Source organism: Trichinella spiralis, assembly GCF_000181795.1.
Source record: "Trichinella spiralis strain ISS 195 chromosome Unknown Scfld2, whole genome shotgun sequence".
NCBI classification, from domain to species: domain Eukaryota; kingdom Metazoa; phylum Nematoda; class Enoplea; order Trichinellida; family Trichinellidae; genus Trichinella; species Trichinella spiralis.
The window spans coordinates 9,375,552-9,393,165 of NW_003526941.1; the positions used below are offsets into that span (position 1 = coordinate 9,375,552).

The following is a 17,614-nucleotide window of genomic DNA, read 5'->3' on the forward strand; positions in this document are numbered from 1 at the left end:
TTTCTTCATTTCCGATTGGCGTTTCCACGTCAAGATCGTTTGGAAGTGCTAGGCATGTTTCAATCACTTTTTCCGTTCGGAAGATTTCCTTGTTAATTGATTTCAACTTCGTAATGCACTCTTGCAATCTTAGAAATTCATCAGAAGTGCACCCATTTTCAGATTTTTCGTGGCTTTTTTCGGAACACAGCTTCATTAAATAAGTGTGCAAATTTTGAAGCTTCTCCTGTTCACATTTAAGCTGTTTCCAGTTGAAGTAATCTGATCGCAACGCACTTAGATTAACATTCGGCATGACACCCCGACAGTCTAGAAGTCTTTTTGTTGCACTCAGATCGTTGAAGTAAATGTCAAAATTTAAATCTGGTTCCACTAAATAAAGCATTCGACCATACAGTGTACATAGTCTTCGCAAATTCGTTTTCCAAATCATTATCGAATTCAAATATAATTATTATTAAAATTTACAGTAAGTTTTAAGAAATACAGGTATAATGAAATGTAAAGTACAGTAAGCGAAATCACGGCAGTATTTTGATTTACAAATATTTTTTAGCATAAAGTGCTGTTATGAATAAATAAGAATACATTTAAATGTACAAAGCTAGCCGAAGTTGTAAAGATATGATAAAGCCTTTAAAAGTGGTAAATTGTTTGTAATGAAGTTTCATATAGTTGAAGAGATTCTCACTAATTTATCGAAACTAATAATTTTTCCCTAGGTAAGGACATAAACATATCAACCTGTTTTCACGTTGCAACTGCACCGCCCTTCTTCTTTTTCAATTTAGCTTCTGGTAAGTGAAAATTGTGTTTAGACTATTTTACATTGTTACATTGAAGAAGATGAATGTTTGCGTATAGTGTGTATAAACTTTTGTGGCCATGCTCCATAATGTTTGCGTTAACCGCTTATTGAATTATATCATTAATTAAGTTCAACAATCATTAATAAATTTATTTTTATACTTGTAAAAAACCGATCAAATTATCAATGCTGATTAAATAATTATATAATGCGGAATACATTGTTTCTATTATGCTAATTTCTCAAGTACTGACATTTGTACCTAAAATTAAGTAATTTACTGTTAGATTATTATTTTTCGGATGTGAAAATATTTGGTTCATTTTATGTAGATATTTTGAATTTTCATTTTGCAGATAAGATTTTTTAAATGAATTGCCCATATTTCATTAGTGCTTATATTTAAATTTTGAAATTGAAAATGAAAGCAGAAACAATACAGTGTCATTTTATTACTTAAAGTTGCAAGTAACAGATTGTTTAGAATGAAACAAATACTAATGTTGTATAGACTAGATGAAATTTCCTGCGTTTTATTTAAAATGTGCAGTGCGAAATGTTCATTGTTAGTAATTTGTGTTGTTATCGCAAAATGTAGCACAGTATGCAGTATCTACTAATTTGATTTATTTTAAATCATCTTTTGAATTTAAATTTGTACACAGAGTTTGTTTCGTTTGAATAGTTTACTTATAAGTACATGATCTGTTATGATATTTGGCATGTCGCTTGACATGAAATAAAAATCGAATAAAAACGTTTCATTTTCAAATTTCAGATAACCAGTTACTTTAGTGAAACATCACTGAACATTCTTCACAGTGAATTTGTGTTATGTGTAATGAAATTTGTAATGGCTGCACGTCAACAATATGATGATGGACAAGGAGAAAAAAGTTGTCGTGCATGTGTTGATTTTAAATCCTGGATTATGGGAAAACGTTCGGCCAGAACATCCGATGGTTCTTCTTCTTCGTCTTCTTCCAACAATAGCAGTAATAATGCTAATGTTAACGACAAGATGACAAATTCTGCACACAGTTCCGTCGATTCTGATTCACATCAACGGAAAAATTGCCCTCTTGACAAAGAAGAATTAGGCCGTTCTACGTGGGGAGTTCTTCATTCCATTGCTGCATATCTGCCTGAATTGTTGAATAGTGAAACTCAACAAGACATGCGTAATTTGATGCGATTGTTTTCACTGTATTATCCTTGTGAATACTGTGCAAAAGATATGCGTGAAGAGTTGGCAAAAAATCCTCCGGATGTATTGTCGAGAAGATCATTTTCTCAGTGGCTCTGTAGACTGCACAACTCTGTTAATCAAAAACTTGGTAAGCCTCTGTTTGATTGTAGTAAAGTTGATGAACGATGGCGAGACGGTTGGAGTGATGGTTCTTGTGATTAATATATTTTTTCAAATAAATTATTTTTGAACATAAATTATAAATTAACGTTGCGTCAATATTTTAAGTGTTTTAAATTTGCAACATTTTCCGACTTACCGTGTAGTACTGTAATGACTTGAACTTGAATGAACGGTGCACCTGAGCAGTTAAGGTTTTTACTGACAGTTTGACATTCTTTTAGATAGAATATTAATGTTTTTTTAAAATATTATTAATATATTCTTTACAGTCAACATCATTTATGTTTGATCGTTCAATTTCATTGTTTATTTCATAATTTGACCTGTTATTTACACTGCCACAAAGTGAATTTAGTAAATGAAATTTCAGTTTGCATAGCAATAAATCAATTCTGTTTCATCCAGGCTTTATATAATTTCTGTTATAATTAAATGAACAGTTGAAACGGTCAACAAAATTGAAAATAAGTTTAGTTGTTGCGTAGTTAAATTATTATTAAAATAGTGGAATTAAACTGTTAATCGGTTCTGTTTTTTTTCTTATTTGAAAAGCGTAAAGTGATCATGATAAAATTGGATCGATTTGATAATCAACTGAGAGAGCTAGAAACGTTTGCAATCTTTGTTGTGTAAAATTAATCAATGTTATGTCGCATGATGTCTACTGTTTTCCTGTTTTAAATGATTCAGTTAGTATGCAAGTATATTATTTATTCCATATTGATGTCACTATGGCAACAGTCATTATAAGAGCAGTTGGATAGAATGAAATGGAGAGAAACCTGAGCAAGATGTCGAAAGAAGCAGAAAAAGCTCGTCAGTATCTTGTGGACAAGAATATACCATTAATATTTGAAGTATGATGTAACATTTTTGTAATTGATAATTTAAAAATAATGTATTTTTTCAAGAGCCTAATGGCGGGATTGATGAGCTGTAAACCAGATGATGCTATTCAATTTATGGTTAAAGCGTTGAAAGCGATGAAGGCCATGCCGTCCGGTGCGTTAAAATGGGATACATTTATAGACAATCCGCCAGTAGATTTGACCGATAAATCACGTAGCTGTTCATCATCACCTTTACGTAATGGTAAATTTTCTACTATTGAAAATTTGAATGTGTTTTATCAAATATTTATAAAATGCTGTTTTTAAAAGCAAAAGTTTACGGTAATTGAAGATATTTTTGCGTCTGGAATGACTGACTTTTTAATTTTTAAAACTGTTGTAATTAATGTATTCTCTTTTCAAATAATAATTAGTGTTCACGTGTATTTTAATGATCAGTTTTTTTCTGTAGCGCTTTTTAATCGTCAAGATCATTGTTAACATTCTTCAAGTAAGATTAGATTGTTTAGCGAATGCAAGTTCCAATGATAAATTTTGTAATTATAAATTTTAAAAAATAGCAGGGAAATTACATTTTTATTATATTTTGAAAATTTGAATTCAATTTTTCAAAATTTGATAATTGATTTGTTATGAACGAAGCGTAAAAGCATCAAACGATGTTATTAATGAAATTGTATTATTGTTTTCAGTTTTCTCCTTAGACTTTAGACATTTGTTTTTATTTTCAGAAGCAAAGTCACCAAACAGCAAGCAAGAAGATCAAAGCGGCCTGGTGAATAAAGATGACAGTGCAGAAGAAGATCGTGATGAAGATAAAATTCACTTATTGGATGAAGATAAACAAAATCGAGAAAGCAATGAAATTGAAAATAATGAAGAAAATGTTGAAAATGAACCTATAATTGAAGAACCACCAGATATGGAATCTGCTAATGGTGCCCCTCTACCAATTTCAAATATTGAAAACGCAGCAGTAGCTGAACAACAAATTCTACCTGTAAACGTTCCGTTGGTTTTGCTGTTGGGTAAGAATTGAATTTGAAAGTATATTTATAATTTTACTGATTTTTAAAAGTACTCTTTTGAAAATATTAAAATATATAATGGAATACATTAATTTAATGGAACTTTTTACTTTAGGATGTCCTGGTAGTGTTAAGACTTCTTGCATTCAACATGTGATGATGCGATTGAATGAGAAAAATGTTTTCATTTTAAATGTCTCGGAAATAATCAAATTGTCTATCGAAAAAATCGAACACACTGATTTAGAAGCATTGTATGAAGGTAAGGGAAATTTTATCATTTATTATTAATATTATTCTTTTTGTCATATTTTAATCCAAAAATTGTCATAGGGCGGTTAGTGAATGATGATTTGGTCAATCGCCTTGTTAATGCGGAACTTTTAAAAGCTGAATCTACAAATCCTGATTTGATAATAATTAATGGATATCCGCTTACACTTGATCAACTGCAATACATCAAACAAGTATGTTTGTATTTTTTAATTAATTGTAAATTGAACAGTAAAAAATATTTGTCAAAATTTTACAATGAAATAAAATTTACTATTTTTTATGAAAATATTTTACATGTAGATGAAACGTATTATTAAAGCAGTGCATTTTTGCTTGTTGTGTGTTGAAATGCATTTAATTGGATGTAATACAAGCTCATCGATGTTTCTTTTAGATTGGAGATATACGACTTGTTATTTTAATTGATTACAATGCAAAAGAATTGGAAGAACAATTGTACGCGAAGCGGTTGAGTCCAGAAGAGGTGCGGAATAGAATTCATGATTTTACTTCTCAAACGCTTGAAGTGGCGAAAACTTACGACGATGACGACTTGCTGAACATCGTATTTTATTAATTTAATTTTCCTAATTGAACTTTTTAAATGAAAATTTTTTTTAATATGATTTAGTTACCCGGCGAATGCGGTACTGAAGCTACAGAAGATGCGATATATTTGTTAATTTTAGGCATTCTTGATCCTGAAAGTAATTTTTATTGCTGTTTGTTGAATTTAAATTGGGCTTGGATGTTCATTTTCAGAAGTATCTCAATACAGTACAGTTGCGAATTCAAATTCAGAACGTGCAGTTGAAGAAGAAGCTAAAGCAGACCAAGCTGAAAGTGACGCTGTAACTGATGCAAAAAATGATGAAGCAGCAGAAGTCGAACGAGAGCAGCAACAGCAGCCCGTCGCGGTATCACATCCAAAGCAGTTCACTGCTCCAGTTATTATTCTTGTTGGTATATAATTTTTCTTATTAATGTTATTTATTATTTTTATTGTTGAATTTCATTCTTGTTTAGGAGCTCCGGGAAGTTTGAAATCAGAATATTGTTCGCGTTTGATTGAAAAATATGAAGGATTTGTCAGTGTAAGCATGGACGAGCTTATTATAAATAGCATTGCTGCGAATGCTGATGATGAAAAATGGAAAAAAGTCAACGAACTTGTGCAAAAAGGTGATTGGGTTCCAAGGGTAAGCATTGTTATATTTCTCAAAATAATGTTTCATTTTTCATTTTTTCTCTTAGCTATCTTTGGTTCTTTCTTAGTTGCGAATTATATATATATATATATATATTTATTTATTTAATTCTAATTAATAAAAATATTATAATTGTAATTTTCAGGATATATGTCGAGATTTATTTAAAAATTATATTGAAACCTTGATGGATCAAGATATTGTCTGCTTGATATCTGAGGGATATCCGAGAGATTTGGGGCAAGCAGAAGATTTTGAAAAAATGGTAATATTGTATTGTAAGATTATTTTCATTTTTCTTCGCACTTGTTCTGTATTTTTGATTGACTTCAGATAACGAATCTGAGTTTGGTAATATTAATTGATTGCACTGAAAATTTTTGCGCCAGTAATATTCAGAAGAAAATTGCAAATAAAATGGATGATGAAAAGACAAAGCAGTTCATTAAATGCAGTATTGAAAATTTTAAACAGTGCACATTGCCAATGTTGAAATATTACGATGAAAAGAAAATGTTGTTTTTGGTGATTCAATTATTTTTGTATTTGTAATGAAATTTGCTTTACAGAAAGAAAGCTGCTTTTAGCTCGAGGGAGATAAAGGTTTCGACAAACTTTTTCCAGATATGATTAATCTTTTCGAAAATCATTTTCGCAATTTGAAAGGTAAATCTGATGAACATTGAAGAATGAATATGATCGTGTTGTTGTGTTTTCTTTTCATTTCTTTTTATTATTTTTTGCAGATCGAACTGTTCAAGCAGATTAAAAAAAAGCAGACGGTATGAATGCAGTGCTTTTAGTGCAAAACATGCTAACATTTAGCTGTAAATAAATCTTTATCACCTCATGAACAATACTATTATGGTGACGTTTCACTTTTATCATTTCAGCAATATTTTTTTGCGTAGGTAGTTTGTTTTTTTAATTGTCATAATGTTTTTTAATTTTTTGTAGAAAGTGTGTGAATTTGGCAAATAAAATTCCATAGCTTTCAATTTATTGGAATTTATTGCATGCATTAACAGTTTTTGCATTGATTTTTGATGAACATATTTCAGAATTCGAATTGTTCAAGAAGAAGAAGATTGAAATAGTAAAAGCCTATAAATCAGTCTTACTTGCTCACAAGAGACAATTAGTCACTTTAAATTAAAATAAAAGAAGAATAAGAAGAAAGAAATATACTATGCATTAATTAACTTCATAAAAAAAGAAGAATTGCGAATTTTTCTGTTGACGTAAGTTCGTATTATTTCCTGAGGAGATGTCAATAAAACACGTAGCTACGATATTGCACGTGTGAATGTTTGTGTGAATAATTTGTGTATTATTTTACAAAAATTTTGCTTATTTGCACATTTTAAGCAAATTTTTCATTTTTTGTTTATGAGGAATATCCAAACAGTGTAAAAAATTTTAGAAGCCTTTTAAAATTGGCTTGTTTCTTAAATTTTGAAGTTGAACATGCAGATCAAAATTGTTACTGTAATCAGTTTATGAATTGATCGAGCACTACGTCACAGCAGCGACTTTGTTTCCGGAAATTCTACTACGTCATCACGCTTATTGTGTGTGACAATTCGCACGGCAGTTTAATTGTTAATGATTACTTTGTTTATTGTTTTGAATGTGTTTGATTGCGTAAGTCGGTACTTTTCATGCATTATTTGAATGTAATATCATAATTTTATTTGTTCTAATTGTTATTAGATTTATTTGTAAATAATGTGATGAATTGAATAATATTGTAATTTTTTTGATATTATTGTTTTTATTGCTATTTAAATAGAAAGTTTTGTTATGATTTCAAAGTACTGAGAATAATTTCATTGATAATACTTTGCAGGTTTGAAATTTTATAGAAATATGATCTGATCGTAATCTTACAATAACTGTTTTGTATTATTTTGTACTATTTGTTCATATTTTAAATTAACTCCGTAAATTAATTACTCGTTCACTCAGTTTAAAGGGAAAATGTAATAATCTAATTTGTAAGTTTGTAATAAATTTTTTAACTTCAAGCGTTGCTTGTTTACGTGCCTTCACAGTTTTGGATGTGTTAATGATTTTTGTGTGTATATTTTTTTGCATATTTGTCATGCTTTTTATGTAACTGACGTCATATGTTTAATTTTTATTAAAGCGGGGTACTCGAAAGCCTGCGTATTCATAAGCAGGTTTTGTGCCTTCCGGACAACTCGTTATCCGATATATAAGTATATACGTATGTATGTATGTATGTATATATGTTTAAGTTTAGTTTAGTTGGTTTAAAGAGAACAACCTCCATTGTTGTATATTTCAATAATTTAAATAGTTTCATTTCATTAAACAGTTCAAGTAGTAAAGTTTCTTTCAAAATGTTAATGAAATTTGTTTCAGCAGAATGATATTTTTCCATGCGATAATTTTGGTCGTTCATTTTAGCATTAGTGTTGTCTTGTGAATTTTGTATGCATTGACATTTATCAGAAGAAGGAACCATTTTCGATTGAAGCATGACAGAAAAATATTTTCCAGTCACCCATGTCATTTTTGATATGGACGGTTTGCTGTTAGATACGGAAGTGATGCACGAAGAAGCTATGGACAGAATTTTGAGACGTTATGGCAAACGGTATACTTGGGAAATGAAATTGAAGCAAATGGGTCGTTCACAGGAGGATGCTTACAAGATAATGATAAAGGAATATGATTTGCCAATCAGCGTTGAAGAGATGATGAAGGAGACGAGCTCTTTCTATGAGCAACGGTTTCCGTGCAGCAAACTGATGCCAGGCGCGGAAAGATTGTTGAGACATTTGAATTTTCACAAAATTCCAATGGCTCTGTGTACGGGCACTAAGGAGAAGAATTACAAATTGAAAACGAAGAATCATCAAAATATTTTCCAAATGTTTGACGTTCGCATGTGCATTCCTGACGATGCAGAAGTGAAAACAACAAAGCCTGAACCTGAATGCTTCCTGGTTTGCGTTAAACGTTTCCCCAAGCCGACACCTGCCCCAGAACAAGTGTTAGTTTTCGAAGATTCCCTGAACGGTGTTTTGGCCGCTCTCAGAGCTGGGATGCAAGTGGTAATGATTCCTGACCGTCGCATGGATCAGCTCCACCGTTCCTACGCTACAGTAACACTTCCTTCACTGGAAGATTTTCAACCTGAACTTTTTTCACTGCCTGCGTTCGATTGATTGACAAAAATTCCACTGGATCTCCAAAAATTGATGCTTCAATTATTTATTTATTTTTCTTTCATAAATAATAAGATTTCACGAAAAAAATGCATTCACTTTTTCACCGTTGTTATATTGTGTTTGTTGTTAATAATTCAGTTTTACTAGATTCGATTTGTTAGAATGAATTAAAAAAAAAGTTCCACTTGCTCGGTGTAGTTTTGCTGAATCAGGATGGATTTTATTGATAAATCAAATATATTTCCACTGACCGTTACATTTTTCATTGTTTTTATTTTAATTTTCCTACTTTCAGTTAATGTTCAAACGAAAAAAAATCTAGTAAGTTCAACGCTGCGACTTTATTGTTTAAGTTTTTTTATAAATATTGATTCTGTGACATATATTGTTTTTTTTAATTTTATTATATAATTTAAACTGATAAAATATTCGTGCAATATTCACTGGATTGAATTCGTATTATATGCATTCATTCAAATTCGATCAATTTATGAATGACGTAAAAACATGTTTATCAAACGAGCGCGTCTGAATGCAGAAAAAAGAAAAGTTAAATAGGTGGCAATACCCGTACAGGCGTCTCAAAAGTTTGAAAAATATAATAAACAATTAGGAAACATTAAAAACACAAGGTAAGCTTATTGAACTTATCATTCAGATTAATATTGATTGATCTTATTTAAATAAATTTTTGGTACAAAGTTTCATCACATTTTAAATAAATAAAAATTTAATTTAAAATTAAATAAATAAATAAAAATATTTTTTAATATATTTAATTCAGTTATTTTATTGGAAAAATAAATTTTATTTTTGAAATTTACACAAAGATTTTACATTTGAACTTGATTTTCACTTATGTAGCGAATACGCTAAGGTGATGCCACTGAATGGTGCTTGGTTGATTTGGCTGTCATGTGATGGAATTATTGGTAAAATATTTCATCTTAATATGAATATTTTGTTAATTTTAATTTATTTTTATTACAGAATTGTAATTAATCTATGGAGATGGTTGCCGCTTTGATGTGAATGTTGCATTCAATGGCTTCTTTTATTGATCATTTGTTACCGTCTATGAATTTTGTACATAGAAAGAAACGATTCAAGTTTCAAGTTGACCTACTATTAGCGGATATGACAAATGTTCCGTTTGTAAACGCCACAATGTATTGCAAGATTCGGCTGGTTGAAGGTGGTAACTTTTGTGAACATAGTTCAAGGTAAGTAGGTTACGTTGTTGTTGTTGTTGTTGATAATTTTCTTTGTTCACCATTCTGAAGTGAAGTTTATATCATTGTTTGCGTAAGGTGAATTAAGTCAAAAATTTGGCATTGCATTAGCTTGACATTTTGATGCTTGTATTCGACTGTACAACAACTGTATACTTTGCTCAATGCCCAGATACTTGTTCTTTTCATGATTCTTAAAAATTAATATAATGAAAATTTTGTTGATAAGGACATAAGGTTAGCTGTGAAAATCAGATAAATTTATTTATTATTATTTTTAATTTTTGAAATCTGCCACAAGGTGTCTGTAATTTTTTGTTTGCTGCTTGTTAGTCTGTAAGTTTTTTGTCGAAATGATTTGCATCCCACTGTTTCATTTGTTTACACATTTTTCAACACAGCATTGCTGTTTTAGATTTTTGAAACTGCTGTTTATATTTGCCATTAGTTTTCAGTTTTTCATTATTCGAAATTTATTGATATATATATATATATATCCAGTTGTGCGCTTGTAATGCTGGAAATTCAGTGAAGTTCAAAGTTAATAAGTGATATTGATGATGATTGTGAAAGATTTTTGCGGTTCGTTGGAGATCAAGGCGATTCATTGATGTGGCAAATTTATGTTAAAATTTTCATTATTATTCAATGTGAATGAATAGTTTCCTAGCTATCAAAGTTAGCTTGGGTTTCGAGGTTACAACTGTTTCCAATTGAAGTGTCAAATATTGTTTATTTAAATGAATGTTGGTAATGTTTGCTATTTTCAGTTTCAGTATTTTTCGCGTAAAGTAGGTGAGATATTTAATATGGTTTATAATTTTCATGAATTTAGGCAAACATTGATTTGTTTGCAGTAAAAGTTTTAAATTCTTTTAATAATTTATGTTTTCGTATTTTGTAAATCTTTCTTGTTCATTTCATCAAGGTTCATGCGTAACATTCTGTAGCTGTTTCCGATTTATTAATCCATGAATACGCCATTCACATGTGATTGCGTAATGCATTATGAAATATAAATACCGCGTGCTTCATCGTAATTAATATGGAATTTCAAAATTTTCTGGCATATTATTTTTATATTTTTTATGTTCATATCTAAATAAAAAGCTTTTTGCAGAAAGAATGATTATATTAAATTAAAGAAGTTGTTTTCTATTTAAAAATTGATTTTTTGACTTGATAGTTGTACGCTGTTTTTTTCACTGTACTTTCGGCATTGAAAATTTTCAATACTTCAGCACTATGAGATTTTTATTTTTTTTCACATGGTTGAAAGTTTTTTATTAACAAATTGTTTAATTTTAATAAAGATGAGATTTTGTGCATGTTGCTTTATAAAATTAATGGAACGTATTTTTTTTATTATCTGAAATGTTTTCTAGTGTTTGATAAATATAATGAATATTTTTAGAGCGGAGGTGGAAAATCATCATATTTATTGGGGTGAAGTTTTTCGGTTCACTTGTCGTCCTTCTTCAAATATTCAGACTGCTGTCCTGGAACCCTGCACTTGTCGGATATCTGTACGAAAGGTAAGATATTTTTATGCATTATTCACTGTTTTGCGTGTTTATCGTAATGAATTCATTTTTAAAATTTGCTTAGGAAGCTAAAGGAGGAAAAGCTTATCAAAAAATAGGATTTGTTGACATAAATTTGTCAGAGTTTGCCGGTTCTGGAATAGACGGAACTACACGTCTTTATTTGATTGAAGGTTACAGAGCCGGTAAACAGCGTCCGGATAACTCATTGCTTCGCATTAACATAAGCATGGTCCTTCTCAGCTCTGATCCATGTTTTAAAGTGTAAATTGTTGTTACATAAATTTTTTTTTTAATTTCATCCTCATTATGCTTGAAAAATATTTTCAGACCGCGCATGATGAATCCTGTTTTAACGAATTCAAATGATTCTGCTGATACATTGTCGCCGTCTACACAGCAAGCTTTATATGAAAGTGATTCTGAAACATCAACTTCATCCGGTTTTGACAGCTTAAATCGCAAGCAGTTGACAAAATCTGTCAAGAGTGGTGCTAAACGAGAAAGTAATAAATAAATAAATAAATAAATATGTAAAATGCTAATTTTATTTAAACAGGCGACGTGCCGGGTCATTCAAGAAATGCTTCACAGACGAGTCAATTTTCTGATTATCCCAGCAGCATTTCTCATTCTCGGCAAGGCAGTACTGAATCCGCCAGTGCTTATCATTTCCACGTTGATATGACAACAATGTTTGCATCCAGCAAAGCGAATACTGTGAAAAAAGTGCAGGTAATTGAAATTTACTAAAAAATGTGTATGAGTGTATAAACGTTATAAGATCTTAAAATTTATCCATCTTTTTTTTTTGTTCAGACTGGAGCAGTGGAGTTGGGAAGTGCGAGTACACTGGATAGTACCCGGGTAGATGCCGTAGAACTGATCACTGAGTTGCTTAAAGATTACAATTCAGGCGCTGCCAACGAACAAAATCAACAAGAGGATGGTAAATATAATTTTTTACCTTTTACTTTTATTTGATATATAATCCGAATATTTAAATACAAGATGAAGAGCTACAACTTTTAACGTATACTGTTTTACAAGTGAAATAAATGATTGTTAATGCATTCATTTATTATCTATGAATATGCTGAGAATTTTAATTAATGATATTTGAAATTTTTATTTTATTTTAGCACAGGGACTTCGCTTGTACGTACCAAAAGAAGATGGATCCTTTGCGGTTGTGGGTCCAAATGAAGATGATGTTTGCTCCAAGTCAGAATACAGTGAACGGGTTCAAGGTGAAATTGAGAAGCACTAGCCAACGCCGAAGCGTGCGTACTTATTTAATAATGATTTAAAGAAAAGAATTTTATATTGGCTGTTTTGTTGCATAAATTGCAAAATTCTGTTGCTATTTAAAAAGTGCCTTTTCACTTTCGGCTTAGAAACAAAGTTTCATTTCGTTTTTGTAATTTACTTATAGGTTGTGATGACCAGAATATTGTTATTTTTTGTCTCAGATGAAATTATCATTTATTTATACGGTTGTGTTATTACAAACGTGTATTAATTAAAATATTTTCACAATTTTTTAGATTTTTGATTTTGTTGCATTCTACCGATATGTTATTTCTAACCTATTTTGCATTTTCCACGTCTTGAAAAACAACGGTGGTTAAATTATCATTTCAGGTTATTACTGTTAAAGCATATATCATTTGTTCTGATTGAACAGCGCAGATTGTTTCAAGGTGAGATTATTACAATGTTCTTATTGTTTTCTTATTTTTATTTTTTAGGTGTTAAAAGCTTGTATTATTATTATTATTGCTGTTATCATATTTAGAAATTTCTTCGTTGAAGATGTCAATGGAAATTGCTCAGCCTGATCTCGAATACATGATTTATGTATTTCTAAAATCTCAACGTAAAAGTTTCTTTTCAATTTGTATTATTTACCTTATTGTACTGTAATATATATATATATATAGATGGGCTGAAAGCTGCAGCGGAAATTTTTCGTAAAAGCGCGAATTTGCATCTTCTTTCTTTTCCATATCATACAGAAGTAAAAAGCGATGATTTTGTCGAAATTGTTTTAAAAGGAGCGAAAACTGTTATTCAACAAGCTCAGGCGTTACAAAAGCAGGTAATATCATTTAATGGTTTTTTTTGTAATGCATTATTTTGTTTTGGTCATTTTTATTTTTTAGGGAGTTCAAGTTAAAGTGCCGGAAACGCTGCTGGAAACAGCTACGTTGTTAACGGATATAACTGAAAAGTTCGAACACTATAGTTCAAATTCTGAAGGGAGTTCATCATCATCATCATCAACTACTTCCACGGACACAACTGAATTTATGTCTGATCTAGAATGTACCGAAAATAATGAATGAATAGGCATTTATAATGCATCTTCATTCTTTATTTGATTAAAGCTGATTTGTGTTATTTGAAATTTAAACTACTTGTGTGCATTTGTACACCATGCTACAGTGATATCAATTTGCCAGTAGTGTAGTAAAATAAATTGAAAAAGAGCAAGCGTTTGTCAGTGGTAATTTATGCCTTATGGGTTTGAAGAAAACAGGTCTAAAATGTGATTATTTTTAGTCAAAGAAGTTTCAAACTATAATTTGTCGACATAGCAGCTGTAATGGGCAGGCATGCAAAATTTGTTGCCAAAAGGTGTACTGTATTCAGTTGACCGAAAAATTACATCTTGCATATCAAAATTACTATACCAGATAAAGTTACGTGTTTTCAACTTGCGTATTTTGTTTGTTTTTATGTAATGCATTGTTTTTCATAACTCTGCAGAAAATTGTTTCCATTCAATTCAGTTGTATTTCAGTTTAAATAATGCAGGCAAACAAAAAGTTAACTCGTAAAGAGAAGAAAAAGCAGCGTGCGGCATTGGTTGAATCTGAATCAGACAATGAGGCTACGGAATTATCTGGAGGTATTGGTGGTGGTTTGGCTCTTGGTGACCACTTTACCGTTTCACTACAAGCGAAAACTGCTGCACAGAAACAAAACCTAGAAAATGCATTAGATATTAAGGTAATTTTTTTGATAATAATTTTGATGAATGTCAAAATTTTATGATTTATCGTTTTAGGTAGACAATTTCAGCATTGCTGCACAAGGAAAGGAACTTTTTACAAATGCTTCTTTAACCATTGCGGCTGGTCGAAGATACGGTTTAGTTGGGCCTAATGGGTAAAACATTATCTTAGAAAATCTTTTTCGTTACTGAAAAGAGCTGATTAATTTTGCGGTAGATTTGAGTTCTTCACATTTTGTGGTTCTTAATTATTTGCTTCTATTTAGCATATTTCTGTTCTAATGTGCGCAATATAAATGTTTTACTGTTTTATTTTAATACGACGGTATTGTTGTACGATGCTTTATAGACTCATTAATGTATGAATTTAAATTCATCTGACAGAAATAATTTTATTAGTTATTTTGTTATGAAATTGTTTTCTGATGAACATGAATTCACACTTGTTGTGGATTTATGTTTGTTCAGTTTTTCTGTAAATGCAGGGTAGTTCCTACTTTTAAATAATGGAAAATTGAAGTCAATAACAAAAACCACAAGTTAGAATTTTTATATTGTGAAATGTGTGTTTGCATTCATTGTTGAATTCATTTTAATTTATTGATAGTTTGTTATTATTTAGAATGGGTAAAACGACTTTGTTGAAGCATATTGCCAACCGTAAGCTGGATATACCTTCCAATATAGATATACTTTATTGTGAACAAGGTATGGTGAAAAATTGTATTGTTAGTTATGTGAGCTGTTTGTCATTGATACTTTTGTATATGCATTAAATGCAGTTTGTTTGATTGGTACGCTAGCAGTATTTTGGAGCGAATTTTGTTTTTTTTCCGTTTAATTTATGCATAACTTTTAAGTTACTTAATGTATAATCAATTTGCATATGATGTATATTTGTTTTCTTTTTAAGAGATTGAAGTGGACGAAAAATCTGCTATCGATGTGGTCATTTTGGCTGATGTTAAGCGTAAAAAGCTGCTTGATGAAGAACGTCAACTGATGGAGAAAGTTAGTGATGGTGATTTGAGTGTGAATGAACGTTTGCAAGAGGTATTATGTTATTTTTCAAAAGAATTGTTTTCTAGTTGAAGGCATCGTTTTCAGGTCTGCGATGAATTAAGAGCTATAGGTGCAGATGCAGCTGAACCAAGAGCAAGACGAATTTTAGCAGGTCTTGGCTTTAATGCGGAAATGCAATCCAGACCATCGAATCAATTTTCTGGTGGTTGGCGGATGCGCATTTCATTGGCAAGAGCCCTTTTTCTTGAACCAACTTTGCTTTTATTGGATGAACCGACAAATCATTTGGATTTGAATGCTGTCATTTGGCTTGATAAGTAATGATGAAAAGAAAAGCTAAATGCACCTGTAATATACCAATCTGAACGGTTTTGTTTATTAGCTATTTACAAAATTGGAAGAAGACTCTTCTTGTCGTGTCACACGATCAGAGTTTTTTGGATAGTATTTGCACGGATATAATTCATCTTGACCAACAAAAGCTGTATTATTACAAAGGAAATTATAGTAAGTATATGAAGAAAAGACGGAATAAAAAATATACATTTCAGAAAATTTTCAATAAACTTGAAAAATGTTAGGTCAATTTAAAAAGATGTTTGGTCAGAAGAGAAAGGAACTGGAAAAAGAGTATGAAAAACAGCAAAAGCAGCTTCGAGATTTGAAAATTTCCGGAAAATCCAATAAACAAGCTGTAATAATGTTGATGATAATTTGTATATGTTTAGTATTGCTTGATTTTTATTTAATAAATAATATTTTCAGCTGGAAAAAGTTGCCAAAGGGAAGCAAGCAAAGCAGAAAAAAGATAACAAAATTGATGACTTCTACAACGAAGAAAATAAAATGAATTTGATTCAACGTCCCAAGGATTATGTAGTGAAATTTCGCTTTCCAGACCCACCTGCACTGAATCCTCCTATATTGGGCGCTCATGGTGCGTGATAGTAGTTATTGTTTTATTAGCTTAATAATTAATAATGGATTTTTTTAGACGTTTCATTTGGTTTTCCCGGTCGTCCGATACTTTTTGAAAATGTTAATTTTGGTATAGATTTATCATCCCGAAGTAATTTTTAGATCGATGTGTATCATGATATTTCTTCCATTTCTGTTGTTTTAATTTATAGTTGCAATTGTTGGTCCAAATGGTGTTGGTAAATCAACATTTTTGAAACTTTTACTCGGCGACTTGGAACCCGTAAGCTTTCTCCTGCTTGTCATTATTCAAGGCTGTCTGTTTTGTTTATGCTTTATGAATATTTTAGACTCGTGGTGAAATTCGAAAGAATCACAGACTGGTGAAAATATACGCTCTTTTGTGATGCCGTTGTGGTCAGTTGCATTATTATGTTTTTTTTAGAGAATTGGACGTTTTGATCAGCATTCTTCAGAACATTTAAATAACGACGAATCGCCAGTTGAATATTTGAGAGTAAAAAAATAAAATGACTATTCAACAAGAAACTGAATTAACTTTGAGCTTGGTTTTCAGCGTTTGTTCAATTTAAGTTACCAAGATGCTAGGAAAAATTTGGGTGTAGTTGGTCTAGCATCCCACGCTCATACCATTCAGATACAGAATCTGTCTGGCGGTCAGAAATCCCGCGTTGCTTTGGCGGAGCTTTCACTGAGTGCACCGGATGTTCTTATTTTGGTGAAAATAATTGTGGTGAAAATTTTGTTTTTGTAATTTTCAAAAATCTTTTTTTTTGCACAGGATGAACCGACCAACAATTTGGATATTGAATCAATTGACGCATTGGCAGACGCTATCAATGAATTTCAGGGTGGTAAGTTGTGGAAGTGTTGAAGCGAAACACTTGAAAAGCTCTTTTTCCTTCTTCACTTACTTATAGGAGTCTTGATGGTCACTCATGATGAACGTCTGATTCGTGAAACAGATTGTCAGCTTTGGATTGTTGAAGATCAAAATATCTGTGAAATTGATGGTGATTTTGATGATTACAGAAAGGAACTGTTGGAATCTTTAGGCGAAATATGTTGAGCGAAGTTTATTGTTGGTGTAAAAGAGTAAAGTGCTTTTTTTAAA

At 30.9% G+C, this 17,614-nt stretch overlaps 4 protein-coding genes across 4 annotated transcripts; all 4 read left to right on the forward strand.

Moving 5' to 3' along the window:
* Positions 1 to 1,293: 1,293 nt before the first annotated feature.
* Positions 1,294 to 6,095, forward strand: Tsp_10933 (Erv1 / Alr family protein). The gene is made up of 11 exons (XM_003380908.1): positions 1,294 to 1,410; positions 1,587 to 2,112; positions 2,168 to 2,211; positions 3,092 to 3,272; positions 3,763 to 4,059; positions 4,175 to 4,321; positions 4,393 to 4,526; positions 4,730 to 4,819; positions 5,098 to 5,186; positions 5,429 to 5,534; positions 5,877 to 6,095. The coding sequence occupies exons 1-11, from the start codon at positions 1,294 to 1,296 to the stop codon at positions 6,093 to 6,095; spliced, it is 1,950 nt and encodes a 649-aa protein (XP_003380956.1).
* Positions 6,096 to 8,089: 1,994 nt separating this feature from the next.
* On the forward strand, positions 8,090 to 9,741 carry Tsp_10934 (HAD-superfamily hydrolase). Its single transcript, XM_003380909.1, has 3 exons — positions 8,090 to 8,730; positions 9,608 to 9,675; positions 9,734 to 9,741. Exons 1-3 carry the CDS (start codon positions 8,090 to 8,092, stop codon positions 9,739 to 9,741), a joined length of 717 nt encoding a protein of 238 aa, XP_003380957.1.
* Positions 9,742 to 9,787: 46 nt separating this feature from the next.
* Positions 9,788 to 13,867, forward strand: Tsp_10935 (hypothetical protein). The gene is made up of 10 exons (XM_003380910.1): positions 9,788 to 9,966; positions 11,390 to 11,510; positions 11,584 to 11,783; positions 11,850 to 12,025; positions 12,079 to 12,254; positions 12,339 to 12,468; positions 12,662 to 12,769; positions 13,318 to 13,398; positions 13,463 to 13,620; positions 13,685 to 13,867. The coding sequence occupies exons 1-10, from the start codon at positions 9,788 to 9,790 to the stop codon at positions 13,865 to 13,867; spliced, it is 1,512 nt and encodes a 503-aa protein (XP_003380958.1).
* A 2,289-nt stretch (positions 13,868 to 16,156) lies between these two features.
* Positions 16,157 to 17,569, forward strand: Tsp_10936 (putative ABC transporter, ATP-binding protein). Its single transcript, XM_003380911.1, has 9 exons — positions 16,157 to 16,255; positions 16,327 to 16,498; positions 16,556 to 16,630; positions 16,692 to 16,762; positions 16,830 to 16,862; positions 16,925 to 16,996; positions 17,057 to 17,233; positions 17,282 to 17,354; positions 17,421 to 17,569. The coding sequence occupies exons 1-9, from the start codon at positions 16,157 to 16,159 to the stop codon at positions 17,567 to 17,569; spliced, it is 921 nt and encodes a 306-aa protein (XP_003380959.1).
* The last annotated feature ends 45 nt before the right edge of the window (positions 17,570 to 17,614 follow it).